Source organism: Pararge aegeria, chromosome 12, assembly GCF_905163445.1.
Source record: "Pararge aegeria chromosome 12, ilParAegt1.1, whole genome shotgun sequence".
In the NCBI taxonomy this organism is placed as follows: domain Eukaryota; kingdom Metazoa; phylum Arthropoda; class Insecta; order Lepidoptera; family Nymphalidae; genus Pararge; species Pararge aegeria.
The window spans coordinates 16,889,063-16,912,908 of NC_053191.1; the positions used below are offsets into that span (position 1 = coordinate 16,889,063).

General features: G+C 35.8%; 1 protein-coding gene across 1 annotated transcript in view; it reads left to right on the plus strand.

The window, feature by feature from the left end:
• The first annotated feature begins 1,405 nt into the window (after positions 1-1,405).
• The window catches only part of LOC120628220 (P protein-like), a 30,712-nt gene continuing 8,271 nt past the window's right edge, over positions 1,406-23,846 (plus strand). The window contains exons 1-10 of the mRNA XM_039896479.1: positions 1,406-1,711; positions 10,264-10,438; positions 11,799-11,832; positions 12,290-12,425; positions 13,722-13,915; positions 14,380-14,634; positions 20,212-20,415; positions 20,867-20,982; positions 21,785-21,923; positions 23,007-23,142. Coding sequence (XP_039752413.1) covers positions 1,507-1,711; positions 10,264-10,438; positions 11,799-11,832; positions 12,290-12,425; positions 13,722-13,915; positions 14,380-14,634; positions 20,212-20,415; positions 20,867-20,982; positions 21,785-21,923; positions 23,007-23,142 — 1,594 coding nt within the window. The 5' untranslated portion in view covers positions 1,406-1,506. The remainder of the gene's footprint in view (positions 1,712-10,263; positions 10,439-11,798; positions 11,833-12,289; positions 12,426-13,721; positions 13,916-14,379; positions 14,635-20,211; positions 20,416-20,866; positions 20,983-21,784; positions 21,924-23,006; positions 23,143-23,846) is intronic.

The following is a 23,846-nucleotide window of genomic DNA, read 5'->3' on the forward strand; positions in this document are numbered from 1 at the left end:
CAGGTAGGTCGTTAGTATGTAGTTGTTTAGATTGTGCATTTTTTAGGTTACCTACATGCGAGGAAGGCGGTGATAGCCTAGTGGTAAGAGAGCTTCGGTTTATTTTTCGGGGTGGCGAGTTCGAATCCCAGTACAAACCTCTAACTTTTCTGAGTTATGTGCGTTTACAGCAATTAAAATATCACTTGCTTCAACGGTGAAGGAAAACATCGTGAAGAAACCAGCATGCCTGAGAGTTCTTCATAATGTTCTCAAAGGCGTGTGCAGTCCATCAATCCGCATTGGGCCAGCGTGGTGGGCCTTTACCCTTCTAGTTTATTTCAAGTAGGCCTAGTTTATAATCACTTTTGAAACGTCATGTCAGTCTGTTTGTAGTGACTCTATCTAGGATTCGGAAGGCAGATTCTAAGAAGCCGGCAAAAAACTCAGCAGATTGCTCTTTGTAAACATTACTCCTTAGTTTAAACACTTTAGAATTTATTGGAGTTATTTAGAGTGGGTAGCTTCCAAGCAGTCTTGTCGTTAAGATATTAATTTTTGTTATAGAATTAGTTACATAGGCAATTAGTTTTATACAGGAAAATCCTGGTATAAAAAGTAAATAAATCCTAAGTATATAAATGTAATAAAGTACATTTATTACAGCGAGGTAAATTGCAAATGCAACTGATAAATTTTCTTGATGTACCTAGTAGAAATATAAGATTAATTTTCCACGACTACTTCCACTCGCTTTAGGTATTAGGTACGCACTCTCGCGTTGTCTTGTTTCCTCTCGAGAATGTAGATACGGGGTTTAGGCTTCGTCTACCTAATCAGATAAATACCTAATCGGTTTAGATACCAAAGCTGCGTCCCTAAGGGCCGATAAGGATGTCCTTTGTACTTAATGGTTTACCTGGAAATTCTATTGTAAGGAATAGGTATATGGTCACGAATATCTCGGAATCGTTTATTGTTTATTTATTTAGGCCTTTAAAAATGTAAACCGATCGCTGTGCTCAGTTTAACTGTAGACGCCTCCACGAATAGATAGAGAAAACTATCTTTAACATTCAAAAGTCTTTAAGTGCAAACATAGAAATATATTTACCCGCGTCAACAATTTATTTGCTCACAAAAAAAATCGTAATAACTAATGCCAAACGAATGCCAAGGAGTATAATAATAGGCTGACAGAAAGCATAATTCTAACAATAAGTCTTCTGACAGATAGTTTCAAGATACTCATAATTGAATAAATAACTGTTGTGAAATACTTTTGAAATACATACTTAAAAAGTGGTTTTACAAAAGTGAAAAATGAAATTCAACGCTTAAGAAATACTTACGTGCTTTAATGTATAAAAACTGTTAAAAGTTAGATATAGATATTTGCTAATAAAAATTAACTGTTGGTGAAAACCATAGATTAAATAAAAAGTTATCAAAATATCAAATATCAATAAAGTTTTCGCATCCAAATGACTTAAATAAGCTGATAGTGTTAAGAACTGTATTGAGAAAATGCCTAGATGGGTTAAACGTGTTAAAGAATGGAGTGGTGTGTCCAGGCAGCCGGAAACCCCTGAACTAAGCAGGAGCCAGTACTCCCTGGTGTCAGCTGGGGAGTTGACAGCTGAAGCTGTTCAAGTATGGCTGAAGTTGCCCAAGAAGATCAAGTATGACCCAGATTTGCAGCAGTTCCAGAAACGATATGAGAAGGAAATTGGTGAGTTGGTTTCCATTAATTTATGGCCTGCTACCTAGTACTTTTTATTCGTTAGTAGTTTGCCGTCAAGATTTCCAGAACCCTTTTCGTTTTTTTTTTTATTTAGTAGTAGTAGGAGCTTTTTGCAGAGATCATTCGGGAAAGTGCTACCACCAGGCTTTTTTCTGCCGCTAAGCAGCATTGTTGCAATGCTGTGTTCCGGTCTGAAGGGCGTGGTTGCCGGTGTAATTACAGGCCAAAAGGCTTCGCACCTACCCCAGAAATTGATGGACACGGAGCGTCATTTGCAGGGCTTGCTCCTTGCATGCCCCGTGAAGTGTAAATGCTCTGTTTATAGGCGTTGGTTTCCCACTTATCATCAGGTGGGTCATCTGCTCAGTCCAACAATAATTACTCTAAAAAAACGAAAGAAAGATTTTTTATTTTATAACGGTCCCGTGTACTTGGTCCGCGTTGATTACGTTATTCTCTGTCCTTGCAAATAACTCAATTCCAATAATCAAGCATTGGACGTAAAGTAACAATTACAAAACACACTTGGATTTTACCGTATCAGAAATATTAGGGAAAAGAAGAAATTAATGAAAAGTTAAAAAAAAACTAATTTCGGGGGTTGACTGCTCAATAACTTGAACGGGTTTAGTTTCCGGAAGGAAATCTGTTTCGGATACTTAGGATATTTTGAGAAGTAAATTGGTGTCTTTGTTTCTATGAACTTATGCTCTCCTAGTACTATCGATTAGATATTGTGTACTTATTTTTAGGAATCAGATCATATACCTGCCCGCCCCTTAACTACCATCGATTGAACCAGTATTCATTTTATATTCTTTTACGTTTTGCTTCAGTATTAATAAACCTTATTTTTAGGAGGTCAAGGTCGGTCAAATTAAACTGTTATTTTAAAACAATACCGCTTTAAGCGATGATCGTTAGCCCCTTGCAAATATTACCTAAATAATATTAGTATAACTATACTGTTTCTATCTACTTGAATTATTTGTTTAAAATGATAATAATAATGTCAAGAATAAAGTAGGTACACAATTATTCCCAGTGTCCTTTCGTGGGTGGATCGTGCTCACGTAATTAATGTGTTACTGTGTAATGACCACCTGCAACTATTAAAAAAGCCGGACACGAATTTGAAAATAATTGAGAAGCTTAAAAAATAATGGAGGTTTAATAATGCGTGTTTTGTTCGGTATACGCCCGGCAGATTGGTAACTAACCAATCTGCCCTTAGTCACGAGACACGATGCGAAGCAAAATTTGTTCTTTATCATTTATCTTTAAAATTTGTTGCTATGCATGTTAGACAAAGATTGGCGAAAAATCAAATTATACAATCTGTTAAAATTCTTAGGTAATTTCTTAAAAAAGAGATGGGCAGAAATTAATGGGAGAAAATTTAATAATGAAAAAGAGACCCTTAATGAACATGTACCTAGAGCCCGCACGTTTGTGTAAGAGAATGGAAACTTAAGGCTTTTTAGACCTAAAAAGTGCTGTTAAAAAACAAGTTGTAATGCATAAAACCATTATCAAAACCTCGTAAAGCGTAATAGGTAGTAGATTTTTCAACAATGGAGTACGTATGTCTTAAGTTACGGGCATCTGGATATATCCCAAGCAAACGTGGGTGTGAGGGGCGCCCAAAACGAAGAAAGCTTTAACCCTGAGTTTAATACTCTTCTTTTCGCACCTCGCGAGGCAATAAAATAAAGTTTCGAAGGATTATTTTTTACTCTATGGTTCGCGCTTCAGGCTCTGGTGAGTGACAGATAAAGCAATATAAAAATGAACAGATATATTCAGATATGCCGAGCATTTAAAATATGTTCGCTTCCTTATTCAAATCATAAAAGCTCCCAGGGACTCCAGTACAACATTACTTACCCGCTAAGCCTATATAGGCTGTGTTGACGTTATGTAATGAGGCATTGCTGAGCGTATAGTGTGAAAAGCATAATATTTAGGTGTAGGTATCACAAGGTATATTATGGAACTCCTAGTTGACCAACCGTGTGCTCATCTTGTTCTTGGCACGAAAATAGATCTTTAAGCACAAATGCAACCAATTATACAGTATATACAAATCGTTGAACCACATAATACGAAACTAACTTATATTAAAAACAAAATTCCTTTATCATTGCATAAAATTCAAACTACTACTAAAAACTAACTTATATTAAACAAAATTCCATTATAATTGCATAAAATTTAAAGCAATATTAAGTTGGTATTTTTGAAACTCGTAAGGTTACATCCCGGTGTCCAACAAATTTGGAACTTTTGGGTAATTCATTACTAAGTAACGTAGGTATACCAAGGCACGCAGAAAAGATAGTGTCAAAATTTTAACTTGAAAAAAGTCGTACACTCGTTACCCACTTTGATCTTTGTCAATCGATGTTATGATGTATGATTTATGCTGTAGTAGCTAGGTCACACCACCTTGAAACGTGTCCCTGGACTGCAGGACGCGAAGACAACTAAAAATTAAAATAGGCTCACGTGACCTTAAATACCTAAAAACAGAAATAAACACGCAATTTTAAACAACAATAACAAAAAAAAAGTGTGTCAGCCAAGGTCTTTGTTCTATTAACAGTATAACAGATTTTCCTCGTGGTCTAGGACTTGAAAAAAATATAAAAATAGTTACCTATAGATAAGTGAATTATTAAATGAATAACAATTGGACGGTTTTTAATAGAATCCAATGTTCAGTGAGGTCGTTTTGTGTTAGGGCCCTTCAAATGAACGTGGCATAACATCGAAATATCTATTTAAGTGATAGCGTGGTGGACTACGGCCTAAACCCTTTTCTATATGGGAAACCTGCACTGGGCCGGTAATAGTTTGATATGATGATGACGACGACGGAGGTGTGCTTGTAAGCGGGCCGCTTACGTACAAGATAGAAGAATTCTAAAGATTGTTAAACTGTAAAATAATGTTGGAAAAGAGTTATCTGCTGAATTTATTTTTTCGGCTTCTTCTCAGTAAGCCTCCTTCGCAACCGGTGGTAGAGTCATTACAAACAGACTGACTTGACGTTACAAAAGTGTTAATAAAGTAGGCCTACTTGCAATAAATGAATTTTGAATTTTGGATGTTATATATTATTGGAACTGGTCACTGATTTGCGAGGAGCCTTAGTCCAAGATTTGTTCGCTCGCAATCGAGTAGTCGTTTTCGCATATCAAACTCTGTATCTTCAAAGTAAAATGGATCTAATGTCGCTCGTTTTGGAGTCGATAATCCGGTACTTCTGATTGTTGTTTAACAAACGCTGTGTTAATTTTTTTTAAGAAAATTTCAGCTTAAATGCAATGTTATAAGATCAATTTTTCTCGGACGTTCGATTATTCCATACTCGAAAACGACTCCTCTATTGCGAGCGAGTAAATCGATACAGATAGTCGACATCCGATATTTAGATTCATCTGTGGTTAACTATAACCACCTTATTTGTATTTACTTACAAATAACATACGCTCAAAGTTAAAGTAAAATTACAAACAAAATTAGTATGTTCATGAACAAATGTTTACAGTAAAAATTATTCCGCGACGCGTAATCGGACCTTGAGTTATGGTGTTAGATGTCAAATTAGGTGAAGTTGATATTTAGTAAATCAACAAATCATTGTTATCAACTACCTACCAAGTGTATTTACATTAACAAAACTACTGCGTTTTCTCTTTTTGGAGTTATGACGTGTTTTTTCTAGCTTTTAATGTATATTATTAAATTCAAATTCAAAGTTCTTTATTCATGTAGGCCTATCACAGGCACTTATGAAGCGTTCATACATATAATATGTTTACATAATTGTAAGGGGATGGTGATAACTTCGTTCGCCAACTTAAACCTAAAGCTACGAAGGTTCCAAACGTGCCCTGGTCTAGGAAGAGCCTTCAACAAACTTAGCCGGGTAGTTTTTTTTTGTTATCACCATCTCACAGTAAATTTATATTAAGCTATGAAGTTAGAGAAATTCACACGTTATAATAGGATTTTTATGTAAGCTTACGTTTTATGTAAACTTTGAACTTATTGAGAGACATCTCAAAGATTTCATTCGGTAATTTGTTATAAAATAATTTACAATTGCCCTTGAATGAATTAGCAATTTTATGTAGCCTAGTAAACTGCACAACGAGTTTATTTTTGCTTCTAATATTTATATTGTCCATTTTTTTTTAATTTTGTTATATTTTTATGGACATAAATTAAATTTTAAATTTTTCAAATTAGTAACCCGCCCCGACTTTACACGGGTATGAATTAGAAAAAAGAGTAAAGTTATTGCCGAGAGCAATGGCGAAAAAGTTGTTGGTAGAATTCGTGAGCGTCTACAAATATGACTTATGCAGATTTTTTATATTTTTTAAAATTATGATTATGACTCGCCTAAGTGTGGAAACAAAATCATATTATATCAATACTTAATATTAATACTCAATTATAAACTAGTCTTAAGATTAAGGCTAAGGTTAAAGATGAAGATAAATCAGCTTGGTTTAGCGCCATGGGCTCCCCGCACATATTCAATATTATTGTCAATATAAATATCCTAACTAATAGTAAAAATGCGAAAGTGTGTTTGTTTGTCCTTGCTTCACAGCCTTACTAAACAACCAATCGACTTGATTTTTGGAATAGCGTTATTTAAAATGACGAAAAGTGACCTTCGCTACTTTTTATCCCAAGAAAACAAGAGGTTTCCACTGGATTTGTAAAAAACCGTGTAAGGACGCGGGCAACAGCTACTTTACAATATTTTTATCCATCACACTACGATACCTATTTACATACGCATTACATACAATATTAATGACAATATAACGATTAGTGTCAATATTATTGACGTCTGCAGGGTGCCATAATGTGCGTTTCGAATGCTAGCATTTAATGCTACCGGTAAAGTGCCGTGCTAAATCGGTGTAATGATTATTATAATCGTTCTGGTCGCCTCGCCGAACCGGCTCGCACCGGTTTAAAAATAGCGTCTCCTACACATCTGCTTGGAAGCAAGTCAAAAACGAACAAAATACAAAGTAAGTGCGTGTTTGTAAACATACAAACCGGAAAGCGGCCATTCTCTCGGTGACAGTCGATCGAAGTCGACCCACTCGTTTTTAGTATGTTTTTACTTTTAACTACTGGGTCGATTTCGATCGATCCAAATGCACGTCTTTGTCCTTCCGACGCAACAAAAAATTTCCAGCAATTTTTAGAAAAGCAGTATTTTAGTAAAACGACGTGGTGTTTTCAGACAAAATCGGTCCAGTTGTTTTAAATTTAAAAATAAAATTTAAATCATAAGCTTCTAAACAGCGACTAAGTTCAGTCGAATCAAAATCAGTCCATATTTTTTTAGGAATTACTAGGTAATTTAGTAACAACATCAGCTTCCAAAAAGCAAATCGGCGGCTCCTCCTATTACCAAATCGGCCCAGTGGTTTAAAAAATTGTAATTTAGTAGAAACATCAGCTGATAAAGAGCAACGTGGCGGCTTTCTTTTGATACAACATCGATCAAATCGTTTTAAGTAAATAGGTAACCTAGAGAAATAAATGCAGAGCCCCTTTGTGACTTGGAGACTAAGATAAATTTATATATAGAAAGTTAGCTCTCATCTTACGAAAATAAATATTAAAATCGGTCCAGTAATTTTCGTTAAACTGTTTACTTAGTAAAAACATTAATAAAAATGGATTGCTTCAGAAATGTGGCCACTCCGCTTGGGGCAGGAAACAGCTATACTTTATGAAAATCGGCTCAGTAGCGGCTAGTAGTATTTTAAAGGTAAAATTAAAATAATAAATATCAGCACCGCGCCATCTTCTGACTGTTAGTTGCTATAGATTATAGCTTAGGGGGTATAGCTGTTCATATAAAAATCGGCCCAGTTGTTTTTAGATTTTTTTTTAATATAGTCCAAGTTGTACAGTGTACTACGGAATCCTAAAAACCTTGAAGTAACCAAACACTGGCTACACAGATTAATTATCATATTCCGATGACCAACAACAATGGCACTTGTAACTTTAACCAAACAGCCTTTATGGTTATTTCCACTTCCCATAATTGGTGTCACGAGGTTATATCATCAATATCACCATGATACTATAGGAGTAATAGGAGCATAGGAGTAATCGATTTAGAGATAATGCCTTCCACACTGCTCCAATGGGGATTGATGGGCTTTCATAATTATAATTTTTTGACGGCCGACTGGCCCAGTGGGCAGCGACCCTGCTTTCAGAGTCCTAGGCCGAGGGTTCGATTCCCACATCAGGAAAATGTTTGTGTGATGAACATAATTGTTTTTCAGTGTCTGGGTGTTTATCTGTATATTATAAGTATTTATCTGTATTCTATTCATAAAATATTCAACAGCTATCTTAGTACCCGTAACACAAGTTACGCGAAATCTCTTGGTGGCCAGTCATTGTCGATAGGTTGATTACTAGCTACGGACAAAGCCAAAAATTCAGAAATTTTAAATTTCCAAATTGCCTCAGGCGTCGAACCGGGGATCTCCCACTAAAAGATCAAGCGCTCTCCACTGAGCCAGAAAGGTCGTCTCTGTTTTTATCTATACTTGTCTGTACCTACTTATAGTAAATCTGTAACATCTTAATAAATATAAATCTCCTGTCACGATGTTTGTCCGCGATGGACTCCTAAACTACTTAATCGATTTTAAATTAAATTGGCACACAGTGAGCAGTTTGGTCCAACTTAAGAGATAGGATAGCTTAGATATTTCATTATAGTCGCAATTTTATTTTATTGCAAATTATTTGTCTATAATTAATTGACAGTCACATGTACTCATTTAAGGCTTAGCGATACTGAATACGATAAAAACAAAATCAAACGCAGACGAAGTCGCGGGTAACAGCTAGTAATATTATATAAAGTAATAATTAACATAAACATTCTGTAGATTGAAGATTTGTTAAAAAATGATTGCGGTGCACTCTATAATCGATACTGAAGCCAAAACTTTTTTTTTTCTTTTTTATCTGTACGTCCACATCTTGGTCGTGCATCACCCCGAACTCCGAAGCTACTGAATGATTTAAAATAAAACTTGGCAGGATTTGAGTTCATACTACGACATCAACATTAAACTTATTTAGGTATAACGGCAGGTTGTGGACTATTTAGCAGTAAATATTCTGTGTCTCGTTGTTCTCGCGTGAAACCGCAGGGCACAATTAGTTTATTAATGTTTATACAATGTTATATGTGGAACAATTGGCCCGAAAAGCGATCGTCCCGTGCCACAACGCCCGTACCCGCTACACCTGCTATTTTTTTATCATATCATGCATAATCACTGTTCAAATATTCCATTTAAAACTTATTGCGTGGGCATTATTTAACATGTAACCCATTAAGGTAATAACAAATAGGTAAAGACCATTCTGGGAAACTGACTTCTAATTGGAATCCTATTATATATATATATAAATATAATTATGATATAATATGAAATATTATAAACGTCAAAGTGTGTATAATTGTTACTCAATCACGCAAAAACGACTGCACGGATTTGGATGAAATTTGACATTCATGTAGAATTTGAGATGGAAAAGAACATAGGCTACCTTTTAAACCGTTTCCTTAAGTAGTTCCCTAGGGAAAATTGAAAATTGTTTACGAGCGGGCAGACAGGTTTGAAATTTGGTATGCATGTCACTTATTTAATGCAAAAGACTTTCTATACAGATCTCTCAAATAGTTCCCATGGAAAGGTTAAAAATTGTTAACGAGTCGAAACCCACGCAGACGAAGTCGCGGGCAGAAGCTAGAATTAAATAGAATTTAGTACCACTACTGTCTACTATGTTAGTATCACCTGTCACTGATTTTGTCCTCTGCAATTTGGTTGCTTGGCAAAGATCGCTTTTTAACGATAGATTGCAATTGTACAACTTAATTTCATATGTCGTTTTATGTCGTTGTTGTATGTGTTTCTTTAGGTTATCGTTAGTAAAACAGGTATTTCTTTATTTTTAGATCTAAAATCAAAAAATCAAATTTCATGAAGGATGAAGGATTTTATACAAACTTTCTTAGCGGATGCCTACGTTGTTATGACTGTCTGTGTGCAAAATTTCAGCCCGATCAGTCAAGTGGTTACAGCTGTGCGTTGATAGATCAGTCAGTCAGTCAGTCACCTAAAAATAAAAAAGCCTTTTAATTCTGGCTTACAGTACATAGACATTAGATACATAGGAATTCATATTATGATTTTACGTGAAAACATAAAATACAAAGAAAAGAAATAAAAAATAAACAAAAAAAATAAATAAATATAAATCTTATAGATATATAAACATTTAGATCATACAAGGAACTCCATTAGTCCATTGTTAAACAAAATAAGAAGTGATTCATGGTCTCCGCGATACAGGCTACCTAGTGTGGGGACCACAAGCAATCTTTTCGAAAATAAAGTAACTTTATTTTTATTTATTTTCTCGTGCATAACGGAAATTTTCTTTTTTATTTCCAGCAAGTAACCAAGAAAACATACCATTGAAAGTCAAGAACGGTGCTACGCCGGAATCGAAGCGGCTGCCTCTGGTGAAGTCGGCGCCCCACCTGAACAATAATAGGGTGGAAGAGATACCCAACATCGATGGGAAACTGGATGGCGTTGAAATTCATAATCCGGCAAAGGATCGAGGGTGTGTTGTTTTCTTATAATTACAGCTGTTACCAGTTTTTTTAATCTTTCCGCGGTAAAGGTTTTGGTCTAGGATAAGAAAATGTTAAGATATGTCTCTAGTAGGGCTAGCATGCGCCACGAGAATATTAACACTATCCGTATCACGTCTTAGTTCTACAGAAAGAGATGGGATAATCGATAGACATAATCTCGGTGCGCATGCTAGGTTTATTTGGTTACAAGCCAAGTCGAAGCCAGATCGGTTTAGCTGTGAAATCGTGCTTAAGTTAGAAAGTTTATATTTTTAAATACCCCGAGAACATTACTTATAAGTTATATACCTGATGATTTCTGGGGTAATAGGATAAAATATACAATTAAAGAACCGGCCCAAGAACCCATAACCAGCCCACTATAGGACACGGGACCTCTAATAATAAGAAGGGGTTCAATCAATCAATCAATCAAATCTTTATTCAGTTTAGGCTATAGTTACAGCACTTATAGACGTCATACATTTTTTTGTTTTATAAATATAACTAGCCGACCCGTGCAACTTCGTCTGCACCAAATCGGTTATTACCGGAAAACACAAACAAAATGTCATTTTCTGAATCCTAGCTAGATCGATTTATCGCCCCCGAAACCCCCTGTATACTAAATTTCATGAAAATCGTTGGAGCCGATTCCGAGATTCCAATTATATATATACAAGAATTGCTCGTTTAAAAATATAAGATAATAACACTTATATTGATGTAAAAAAAAAACTACAATGATCATGTTTAATAAAATTTAGTTCTAAAGCATTAATTAATTATTTGTTATGTTATTATTGTTATATCAACACTATAGCATTCATGTATAAATTAATGTTTGGGTAAATTTATTAATATAATGCATTTAATCCATCATCACCTATGTTAAGGTTAAGGCCGTTGTCCACCAAGCTAACCCAGTGCGGATTGGTGGACTCCACACACCTTTAAGAATATTATGGAAAAATGCTCAGGCATGCAGGTTTCCTCACGATGGATTCGAACTCGCCCCCCTTAAGTGAAGTCGAAGTCCTACCCAAGTTTAGGCCGTAGTCCACCACGCTGGCCAAATGCAGGTTGGTAGACGTCACACACCTTTTAGCAGGTTTCCTCACGATTTTTTCCTTTACCGTTAGAGCAAAGTGATATTTTTAAATTAAAAACGATCAAAACTCCGAAAAGAGGTGCGTGCCTGAGATCGAACTTGGTCACTCCGAAAGCCGAAGCTCTAACCACTAGGCTATCACCGCTCAAAACTAAGCAATAGCAATGATGGCTCTTAATATTGAATTATCTTTTATCAAATTTGTAATTAACACTAAAGTTGTATTCTTATTGCAGTTCAGAAAATGATCCGCCGAAAAGGCAAACGAAGGTGAGACTCTTTGAATATTATTTAATAGCTACTAGCTAGCTAATAATGTGTGTGTCGGTGTGCTCGATTGCGTGTGCGTGTGCGTGCGTGCGTGTAGTGTGCGAGAGTGTGTGTGCGTGTGAGTGTGATTGTTTGTGTGTGTGTGTGTGTGTGTGTGTGTGTGTATGTGTGACAGAGTGTGTCTATGCGTGATCGTTTATGTGTGAGAATGTGTGTGTGAGTGTGATTATTTATGTGTGGTGTGTGTTTGTGTGTGTGAATGTGTGTTAATGTGTCTGTGTGTCTGTTTATGTTAGTGTTTGTGTATGGCATCACAGCTCCCGAACGAATGATGCAATTTTAATTTTATTTTTTATTTAAAATTAATTATTAGTCGGGATTGTTCTTAGATTTGTTTAAAAAAATCTTTCAGGAGTTTCTTAAATTGTTAATTTATATAGTTGCTTTTTTACACTAGATGGCAGCCGCAAGGCATTACGTGAAAATGACCATACTCCTTGGTTGCTGGATCTTCTTTACGCTAATTTTCATGATGTATAATGAGCGGGAGGACATCGTACGGGGCTCATCTGTCAGTCCTGGAGAAACTAAGAGTAAGTACCTGTTAACGCCACTTTACGCGCTATTTTATTTCATTTTGAATACATGTTCACGTTCATGTACACCTTTGACCATAAATTGTATTTTTATATTTATACACATTTGTGTATTTTCCATGTATATACAACGTAGATTTAATATTGACAATGAACCTATGGAGGCGACTAAATATAACATTTTGATAAACAGATTAAATCCACAGAACTTCCCTTATCGTACAGAGAATTGTCACCACTATATATAAGAAACTGCAGTCATGTTCTTGTCTCGATTAACGTTCACAAATCTTGCTCACCTCACGCAGGTATAAGACCAGACTAGACCGTTAGACTAAACAAGCTAGGTATTACAAGGTCTTCGGTGAACGACCTGTGACTGCTGTGTTGAAACTGCACTCTCTGCCAATAACGTATGCGTTTTGTTTACAACACGTACGAGTATTGAATTATGCGGACCCTCGCGATTTAGTCCGCTAATGAATCAACCTTCAAAGATAGACATATGCTGTCGCTTTCGTCGGCTTTTCTTTAGAACTTTTCAAGAGGAGCGACTTTGTCTTACATGATTTTATCGAAACTTTAACCGTTTACGCTCTCAAAGAAAAAAAACCCCGATTTTGAAACTTTCTCAGTTGGTGCTATGCTCCTATTTGTCTTAGCGTGATCATATAGCTTATAGCCTTCCTCGATAAATGGGCTATCAAACACTAAGAATTTTTTTCAAATTGGTCCAATAGTTTCTGAGATCAACGAGTTCAAGTAAAACTCCAAATTGTACTCTCTTGATATGTATTTATATCTCTGTAACTACTTTTTTTCTTTGGTGTAAAATAAAAGTGTATTCATTCAGTGTATTCATATAATACATACATTAATAAAATCTATTTTTAGGCTCAGGCTATCCCAACAATTAAGACTTCAGTTCGATCCCCGTAATAAAGCGAATAAAGCCATGAGTAGGTTCAATTATATTAAACATTAAATTTTATCTAATTATTCAGAATTATGTTTATAATTATAAAAAATTAAATGAGATACAATCTATTTATTCAAGAAAATAATATGTAAATGATATTATGGTATTTAAATAAATCTATATTACCCGGGTGTATCAAGAATACTTCGTGTACCCATATACTTTATTGCAGTGAGGTACAACCTTTACGCAATCGGGACACTAATCATAAAACACGTGTTGTAATGTAAAATAAAATACTCGTGTTTTATATTATTTGTTTTACACTACACTCTACAGGTTAGCTTATTGTCAAAATAATTTATCTTTTCCAGGTTACGTTCTCAACATATCAGATGTTCAGCTGTCGATGTTAGTTAAGCTGTCGGGACCGTTTCTCACCGAGCAGGCGGAAGGCCGGCTGAATAATACGAGACGAGACGAGGCAAGGCGGATGGATGTGTGGCTTGAGAGATGGCCAGTGGATAATCAGGGTCCTATAATAGAACCTGATGCTACTGCTAAAGAGGTTTGTATCACGATATTCTGTGACACTTAATAAATAACGAATCTAGAATTCGTGGTTGAATTTTCCTTCCTCAAAATTGTACTATACAGCCGCTTTGTTATCTGTTGGGATGATTCTAAGGATATCTCAAGCAACCAAATATATTTTGCCAGTAAGATGTTGTGGTCGAACACGAATAAATATACGAACCATGATAATATACCTAACACTTCTTTTTGGGGCGGTCGTGTTATAATCTCAAAATGATTGTAATGGTAATACGAGATGGTGACAAATGAAAAAGAGTTATGAGTTTCTTTCAGACCAAGCTATAATTGGAGATTTAATAGGGTTCGTAGCTTTTCAATTTTTAATTTTAATCATAATTTTTTTCACTATTAGGGCGGCCTAAAAGTATAGACAAACAAAAGCTTTGAAACTCAACAAAAATCTGCAAATTTGACTATAACTATTTGATATTTCAGACATCTGAACCCTGGTCGATACTATTACAAGAAGAAGACCTCGACTTCAGCGAGGGGGAGTCTCGGTCTGCCGTCTTAGCTCTACATTCAAATCTGACCAATCAAAGCGGCGTATACGCATTACGTATGCGCACGACAGCCAACCAGACAGCGCCATTTGCGTTAAAGTACACGATCGATCCGTTAGATGCCAGTAGTGGTGTTATATACGCCTGTATATTACTCTTTGGACTGTATGTGCTGATTATTTTTGAGGTAAGTGCAGTTTTTATGTATTCGTATTTACCTACGATAGTTATTTGCTTCGAGTTATATACAAAATTTATGCCACACAATAGCATGAATTCTTCACGATGTTTCCATCACCGTAGAAGCAAATGATATTTTAGCCCATTGTTTGAATCTATCTTGATATTGGCACAGAAATAGCTGGAGACGGAGATAGTGTACCTACTTTTATCCCGAAAAGACCCCCAGCACGGCTAGCATGGACAGGAGACTATTTTCTCTCCGGGGAAAGGATAAAAATGTATCTTCTCCCACAGCTTATTAACTCTCTAAACACTGGCGCACAAGTGGAAATAATATCCAAATAATGTGATATAATAAACGGGGATAAGCTTTTCTTATTTCCTGTTCCAGTGCTTAAGCAGATCGACACGTTAGTTATATTCCTTGACAGGACAGGATATTACCGGGGGATATAGTTTTTGTCTCCTGCCCGGGCTAACCCTACAGGGGCCGTTTCCTTGGTATTCATTGAACATCTTTCGGTAGATATCTATGCATCTTACCTCTTGCTTCCCGAAACTCGTCACAGAATATATAACTTACGACCTGAGGACGGGTAAATAATGCTTTTAAGCCTGGGTAACTGAATAAATCCTTCAAAATGATTCAAAATAAGCCTAGCATTTAAAGCATTTAATAGTTATTGCTTAGTTAGTGCACGTTATTAAAAAACGCTGACCGCCTTTCGTATTCTACTCCGATCTTTGTGTTTCTATTCTACCTTCATTGTCCTAACTTCGTAGTGGTATACAAATAAAGTCTAAAAAAAAACAGACACGTACATATTAAAACAAAATTTAATTGTTGTCTGAAAGCTCATCTGGTGCTTTACATGTTTTTAATGGCGGTGAGGTGGCCTTAACATTAGGTGAGCTCTCTCGTTTATCAGCTGTAGAAGTAAAATAAATAAGAACCTATAAACTTAGCGGCTAAAAGTTAAATAAGAGACATTCCGAATTGAGTCTTGCGACACATATGTTCGGACTCTTTCCCCTTCTTATTCTTTAGGGTGTGCAGTTACAATGTAAGCCATATTTAATCTACCTTAAACCATCCCTATGCAATCCGTTACCGCTGGTTTTATCAAACACATTATCTTTATCAGAAAACCTTTTGATCCGATTGTTTATGGCATTTGACTAAAGATGCGCGGCTATCGTATGACGTCAAAATATACATCCGGATAACTTTGTTGTGGGTACTAGATCAGCGCGCGTTTGGAACCCTTCTAGCTTTAAGTTTGAGTTAGTTAATTTAGGTATGACCATCACCTCATAATAGGGGAGACATATGTACTAATGCTTCAATACTAAAGTCAGTGGCGTTCCTAGGTCTTGAATTTGAGCTAATCTAAGTCACCATTCTTATTGTGCTCAAGAAATGACAAACAATATCAATAAATCTTTGAAAAACACTACGATTAAGGTCAACACGCGAATTATGACTGGACATTTTGATTGATAATTGGTTGGATAAAGAAGTTTCTGATTTCTTTTTTAAAGAAAATTAAAAAATAAATCACAGAACTCCAAGTGTTTCGGTGAGTTCTGGTCTCTTTGATTTTATAGCACCTGGTAATTTATGTCATAACCAGGCGAGTTCCAACCATTCTTTTCTTTACAAAAAGAATATGCAATACCAACGAACAATTTATTTTAATGGGAGCATCAAACAGAGTTCTACAGATTCGGCGCGGCGCTTATCGCGTTCGGCTGGTTGCTACCACAGAGTGCACAGAGACAGAGTAACGTCGTGCTTGCAGTATCGTAGACAAAGAGTAAAAGTGTTTATTATTTTGTGAATTTCATTTCGGAATATTCGAACCAAATTTAAGAGAGATATTTATAGATAGATAGATAGATAGATAAATTCTTTATTGCACACAATTAAGCGATAAAGATAATATAAAATGAAAACATAAATATAAGAAGAATAAAAATGCGCAAAGGCGGTCTTATCGCTTTAAGCGATCTCCTCCAATCAACTCTTAATGAAAGAAGAAAATGATTATGGAAACAGGATAGTGCAATTTTAAAAATATGTCATAACTTAAACTGCATCTACTATATTTAACAAAAATACATAAATAGCTAATACAAATACAAATAATATAGTAATATACATACACTAATAAATATATATATATTATATACATATATATATATATATATAAATATATACAAATACATACAGAGAAAATATATAAGTTTACGACTCCGTAGATAAATAATATTAATGTTATATTATTTATAGTAACGCAACCCCGGGTTTTCGGCTTGTATGGAAGTACCGCCACTGACTAAAGTGCCTACATAAAGAATTTGAATCAATACTATATTACAAAACTACAGAGTTTGTTTGGTCTCAGGAACTAGTTACTGATTGGAATTTGAATAATCTTTTTGTGCTGGATAGTCCAATTAAAAGGCTATGTAACGTCACGCTACGATCAATAAAAGCGGATAATCAATGAAAAATGTCGGAAAGACATAATTACTTATGAACGTGTGTACTTTACATGCTTTAGAAGTACATTATTTACTGTCTCTGAGACTTATCTGTGAAACCGAAACTCTAATTGTCTTTGAGTAAACCATTTTTGCATAGTTTATACTGAAATAAATCAAACACTACCCTCATATCGCATGCTAAATTAAAATCAAGTGACTCCTGCCACTGTATTAGATACTGGTCGCGTAGCGTAGGTACTATGCACGTGTCAGTCTTTAATATATCTATATATAAGTGTTTACTTATGACAATAGGGTTGTCATAAGTAAACACTTAGAATGTTTTGAATTCTGAATGCCTAAATTCTTCTACTGTTCGAAATACCAGATCATTTCTACCGCGCACTTGCAAATTATGGAACAATCTCCCATCTGATGTGTTTCCTCAAAAATACAATCTAGGGTTATTCAAGGGGCGGATAAACAAATTCCTTAAAAGCCGGCAACGCATCGGTGGCTCCTCTGGTCCTGCAGATGTTTATGGGCGGCGGCGATCACTTAACATCAGGTGACCCACTTGCTCGATTGCGTAAAAAAAAAAACAGTTTGTATGGAAAAATAAATATGCTTCTTTACATTTAAAATTTTTTAAGGTATTTATGAAATATTTATGAAATGTTCTTATGCACCCTTCAACATCGTTATTCAAATATCGTAATTCGGTTACACGTTGTACATATATATCTTATAAGGTTTACTCACTATAACCTTTTTTATAGCAATAAAATTTGTTCTAAAATAATGCAATATTTGCGTATGGTGTTTTTATAAGTTTGATATTAATCAGTATCAAAATAAATACGTTATTCATCGTGTTTACAAAAAAAACGAAAGACCTACTATATAAATATCTTACAACGGATATCGACAGACATAAGAAATCCTCGTTTTCCAAAGTTTACCTCACTACCCTGCCAACGATACACGTGTTGCGATGATAAATATCTGTACAAATAACCATATACTCGTATTTTATAATAAAACTAACTATTAAGTCGAAGTAGATTTAAAACCATAGTATTTTCTATCTTGTTACGTTTTAATTAAGATTGTAAATTGATTGTCCGTTTTGTAAAACGTTGATGTAATCTTTAACACTACTTTAATGACAGACTTAATTATATCAATTAATTTTAAGTCATAAGTCATTAGTCAACATGTGCAATGAAGACTTATGACGTAGAATATTTTTACCTACTTACCTATATTTTCCAAGCCGCTTTCTTTAATCTTTAATGGCATGGGTAGGGACGAATTAAGCGCGCGGAAAATAATGCTTGAAAAAAAAAGAAACGTTTACTACAACTACAACGATTTTTTTTTGATTTTTTTTTTTTATGTTTCGTAAAACAATAGTTAGAACTGTCTGGCATGCAGGTATGTTTTCTCACGATGTTTACCTTCAACGTTAAAGAAAGTAATATTTTATTGGATAAAACGCACATATTATACTCCTACCCTGTGTACTGACGTACGTCACGATAAAGCCCTTAACATATTCAAGAAACGTTTGTAAATCCTTTTCTTATCTATGTAACAAATAACATGATAGTACGTAGTATACTGTATAAATATGTATATATCTACATAATAAAGTAAGTGTTTGGTACTTAGTAGTATATATATTATGTTTCTTCTGTGTGTATTATCAGGATTAATGTGTATGTAGTTTATTATTATTATTAAAATGTATATTTACCAATAAATATATATATTCGTACATACGTATATATAAATATATATATACGTCAAAGGTTGCCTGAAAGAGATCGCATTAGCGATATGACAGCCTTTGCGCACTTTTCTAATCTAAGTTTCTTCTGTGTATGTATACTTCTGTGTATACATGTAACGTTATATGAAATGTGTGTGTGCGCAATAAGGTTTTCAAACAAAAAAAAAACCAGAGGTTTGACCATCGTGTGTTCAAACACCGCTCCGTCCTAAACACTAGGCTATCAACACTTTCCTTAGTGATACTGGCCATATACCTCGAAAGATAGAGCTGCATGCCAGGGATTTAACTCAGTCCCCCGAGAGGGAGGCAGGCAGGAGAACCATTAGGCTATCGCCGCTTGTAAATAATTTACTTGGTCGTTCATTTGTTTTTTATGTTTCCGTTGCCATGTTGGTTGGTAAAGAAACCAACATAATAGATATTTATATAAAAGTCAAAAAAACTAAAATGGAAATGGGTAGAAATGTGTGCAGGCAACAAGGCAAGACAGGTAGGCAAAAAGAGATACAGAATGGTATCCGGGAGAAGGGAAGCGATCTAGAGGCCGGCAACGAATTAGGTAGAACGATGATTTTGTCGGAATGATGGGAGCAACGTGGCAAAGACAAGCGTGAGAGAGATGAACGAAAACGAATTGAGAATTCCTTCGTTCAAAGGACTTACTGAAAGTGCGAAACTGTTATAAAATATAACTAGATGTGGCCTGCGGTTTCCCTCGCGTAAATTAGGGGACTGCTACATAGGCTACACCTACCTCAATAAATCAGATACCAAACGTAAATTTTTTTCAATGGTACTGGAAGTGCCAAATCTACAAACTTATGATACTATGTACTGATAGTATTTCAACTCATTTAAACATATGGGGCGAATAATATGCGTTCTTGCTACTGTAGCTTTAGTCACCCACTCTAAAACCTTCAATCACGTAAACATTGCAAATAGTAAATGCCCGTCCCGAGGACCTACTCCGATTTTGCCTTCATTAAAATACTCTGAATTCCCTTTAACAAACTGCATTAATAATGTTCGGCTTGACCGCAGCACTACATATTAGGCGATAGCAGTTCGTTTTTTTGGCGGTGAACCAAGTCAGCAAGTGGATGGATACCCGTCTTCGGAAGTTTGAAAGATAACTTCCTCCTCCTAGCCTCAGCTCAGCTCCTATCCCTTACAAAAAATATTTATGTTTTTACAATTTCTAAATAGTGCTTTATTACTACATTATTATTATTATATTATGTTTTCATACTTGAAAAAGACTACGATTAATTAAATGTTTTCTTTCCCCAGATCATCAACCGTACCATGGCAGCGGTGCTAATATCTACAACATCGCTGGCAGTTCTCTCTCTGATCGGAGAGAGACCTTCCTTGTCCGAGCTGGTCTCTTGGCTGGACATGGAAACCCTGCTGCTGCTGTTCAGCATGATGATCCTAGTTGCAATAATGGCGGAAACTGGGATGTTTGACTTTTTAGCTGTTTTTACTTTCGAGGTCAGTATTTACTACTAAGTACGGACGGAATTTATCCAGCACTGTCCAGCTTCGTTTCTCGGATAGCAAGTTAAGCCGTCAGTTTCGGTTATTTTTATCTACTTTCAATTTACACGTTAAAGCTCACAACACAAGCCGCATTTAGGCAGCCTTAAGGGTTCAACCGCTTTATAAATATCTATCTTCTCGATTTGGGATGGCAATGGTCACCGCATCGCTACGCTCGCACTTGCTATAGGATCTCTTTTGCACTAAATTATTTATGTTATTCTTTGATTTTTGTTTTTGGAGACAAAAATCGCACCGATATGTCGCAAATCGTATAGCGATGCGTTAAAGGTTATTTTAATCTTTTGTTTTTGTCGAATTTAATTTTGAAGAATTTTGAGCAAATTAAACTTTATCTATAATTGCTAACTGCTTAAACGTGTCGTCTCCGATCCTTTCAAAGGTCACAAAGGGCAAGCTTTGGCCGTTGATCACGCTGCTCTGCGCAATCACGGCGATCCTCTCCACGTTTTTGGACAACGTCACCACCGTGCTATTAATGACGCCAGTAACAATCAGGTAACAATCAGGGACAGCTAAGTATATGATAAGAAACTTGCTTTAGCGTTAAAAATAAACATCTTTAGGAAACTTGAGAGTTTTCCAAAGTCGTGCGAAGTCTTAAAATCACTTGCTTTAACGATAAAGTTAAATGTCGTGAGGAAATCTGCATGCTCTTAGAGTTATAAAGAGTCCAGTTCACATTTGGCCATCGTGGTAGACACTTGTGCCTTGAAAGTGGTAGTGGGTCAGTAATGGGTCGCGTACGATGTTTCAATCGAGTGCTCTCTACCGCGCCAAGCGCGTTGATACCTGTTAAGCAAGACGTATTAACTGTAAGATTATTATTATTATTATATAATAGACTAAGCAGCTTTCACTGATGCGTCTATATCATTTCTTGCGCTCTTTGTCTTTTTGATGTTTATCCAGTCTATTCTTAAACTGATTCAGTGATTCTGCAGTCACTACATCTTCAGGCAAGGCATTCCACATTTGTATTACTCTATTGCTGATAGTGATATTCAAGTGTGAGGCCATAGCCCCTTAATCTGGGGTAACTCTTTTTTAAAAATATTTCCTCAAAATTTGGAATGTTGTAATACTTATTTAATATTTTATGAATTTGAGCTATGACAGCGCCTTTATGAAGAGGACAACTGCCTTGTTAAAACAAGTTATATAAAATTGCTTAAAACCCACAGAACTGAAAAAAGCTAGAGGTATCGGGGTTCGAACTCAGCCCCCGAAAGAGAAGGCAGATTCCTGATCACTAGGGTATCACCGCTTTTTTCAACTACAACTAAAAATCTCTTTTCAGACTATGTGAGGTGATGGATATGGATCCGGTGCCGATACTGATGTCGATGGTGCTGTTCAGCAACATAGGTGGTACCGCCACGCCAGTTGGAGACCCACCTAACGTCATCATCGCTTCTAATAAAGCTGTTGTGCTAGCTGTAAGTCAGTTTCTCCACTGGTAGTTGGCCCACCAATGGTTAAAGAAAGTAGGACCGTAGGGGACCGAAGTAACGTATGAAGGCGATACTAAAATGGTGTCTTTAGCGAGTGCTATATTTTGTTGCAAAATCTTTTATATCATTATCGGCATATCAACCGATTACCGGGCAAGGTTCTATTCCCACAATGAGAAGGGGTTACAGCCGTAGTCCACTAAGTAGTCCAGTCCTGAAGTAGTAACTAAATTGAAAAAATTTAAAACCCCCGACACGTTAAATTTATAACCATACTAGCTGTTGCCCGCGACTTCGTCTGCAATTGATTTTGTTTTTAAAGTATTCTGTATCGCTAAGCCTTCAATGAGTATAGTAGTATATATATATATATATATAACATGTGACTCAACTAATTATAGACAAATAATGTGCAATAAAAAAAAAATGCGACTATAATTAAAGGTAAGCTATCCTATCTCTTAAGTTGGACCAGACTGCTCACGGTGTACCAATTTAATTTGAAATCGGTTAAGTAGTTTAGGAGTCCATCGCGGACAAACATCGTGACAGGAGATTTATATATATTAAGATTGTGCAAAAATATTTAATTCTCCATTTTGTAGTGGCGGCCACCTTGGTTTTACAATTTGTCATAGTGTATAAATTTCTACTAGTCAATCCCTTTTATTTTATATCCATATAGAGGGAGTTGAAAAATATGTATTCCGCCATTTTGTGGCGGCGCCCATCATGGGCCGATTTTCATCAAACATAGCTAATAACGCTTCCGACTAATTCACCTGTCAAACAAAAAACGCAAATCAAAATCGGCTCATCCGTTTGGAAAATACGATTCCACAGACAGACACACCCATAGGTAGAAACCTTTATCAACAAAACAAATACAATTGCCAATAATACCTATTATTCAAAGCTTGTATAGTATCTGATAAAGGCTGAGGTATACTGTAGTAATTTTATCTACGTCCATAGTATAGCATTGTAGTAATTTTATCACTGTTTTTTATTTCTAGCACTGAAACCACTGTTTCCAAACCTTGAAGGGCATTGTTTAACTCCTTTCAGGGCATCAACTTCACAAACTTCACAATGCACATGAGTTTGGGCATCGTCGCCGTGTGTATACAGACGTACTTCCAGCTCCGATACATTTACAGAGACACCAGCAAGCTGAGACTTAACGTGCCTAGAGAGATACAAGGTAACTAAGCGGAATTATATATGATTCCTCTAGACATATTTGACTAGAACAGTCATTTTATTCGTAAACAGTATAGACCTGAGTAGACATGTCGCTTTCATTTTTTATTCCTTGAAAGGCTGAACAATTCAGAAAGTATGAGCCTCTAAAATTACAGATAATACACCTTTTTAACTCCATGTTTAGAGGACTCAAAGATAAATTAAAAAAAAAACCAACATGAAAGAAAGGAAGATAAACCTAGACGTAATCTTTCTTAAAACTTTCATGACGAATACTTGAATCTGCTCAGTTTTGGAAGTGAAAACAGGGGAATAAGATTTCATCATATTTTTCGTTCAAAGAACGAAGCCGTAATCGGTTTCTACACGGCATCGTACCGGAACTGTAAATCGCTTTTGGCGGTTTTTTAGCTGGCCCACTTAATGGTAAGTGAAAACCATTAAGTGGGCCAGAAAACCTTTGACTATAAACAGAGTAATACTTCACAGGGTATGCAAACAGCAGAAAAATTGCATTAAACGGCAAAAATCCTGCTCTTACAAGAGTTATGTATAAATTTTTGGGTTGGCAGTGCTTTTGTGAATGTATGAAGTGAACGCCACTGCACGCAGTGATGCCGCCCTGTCCATTAATCGAGGTGTAGGTGTTAAGCCCAATGTGCCTGTAATACACCGGCAACCACGACCTTCAGACCGGAACAG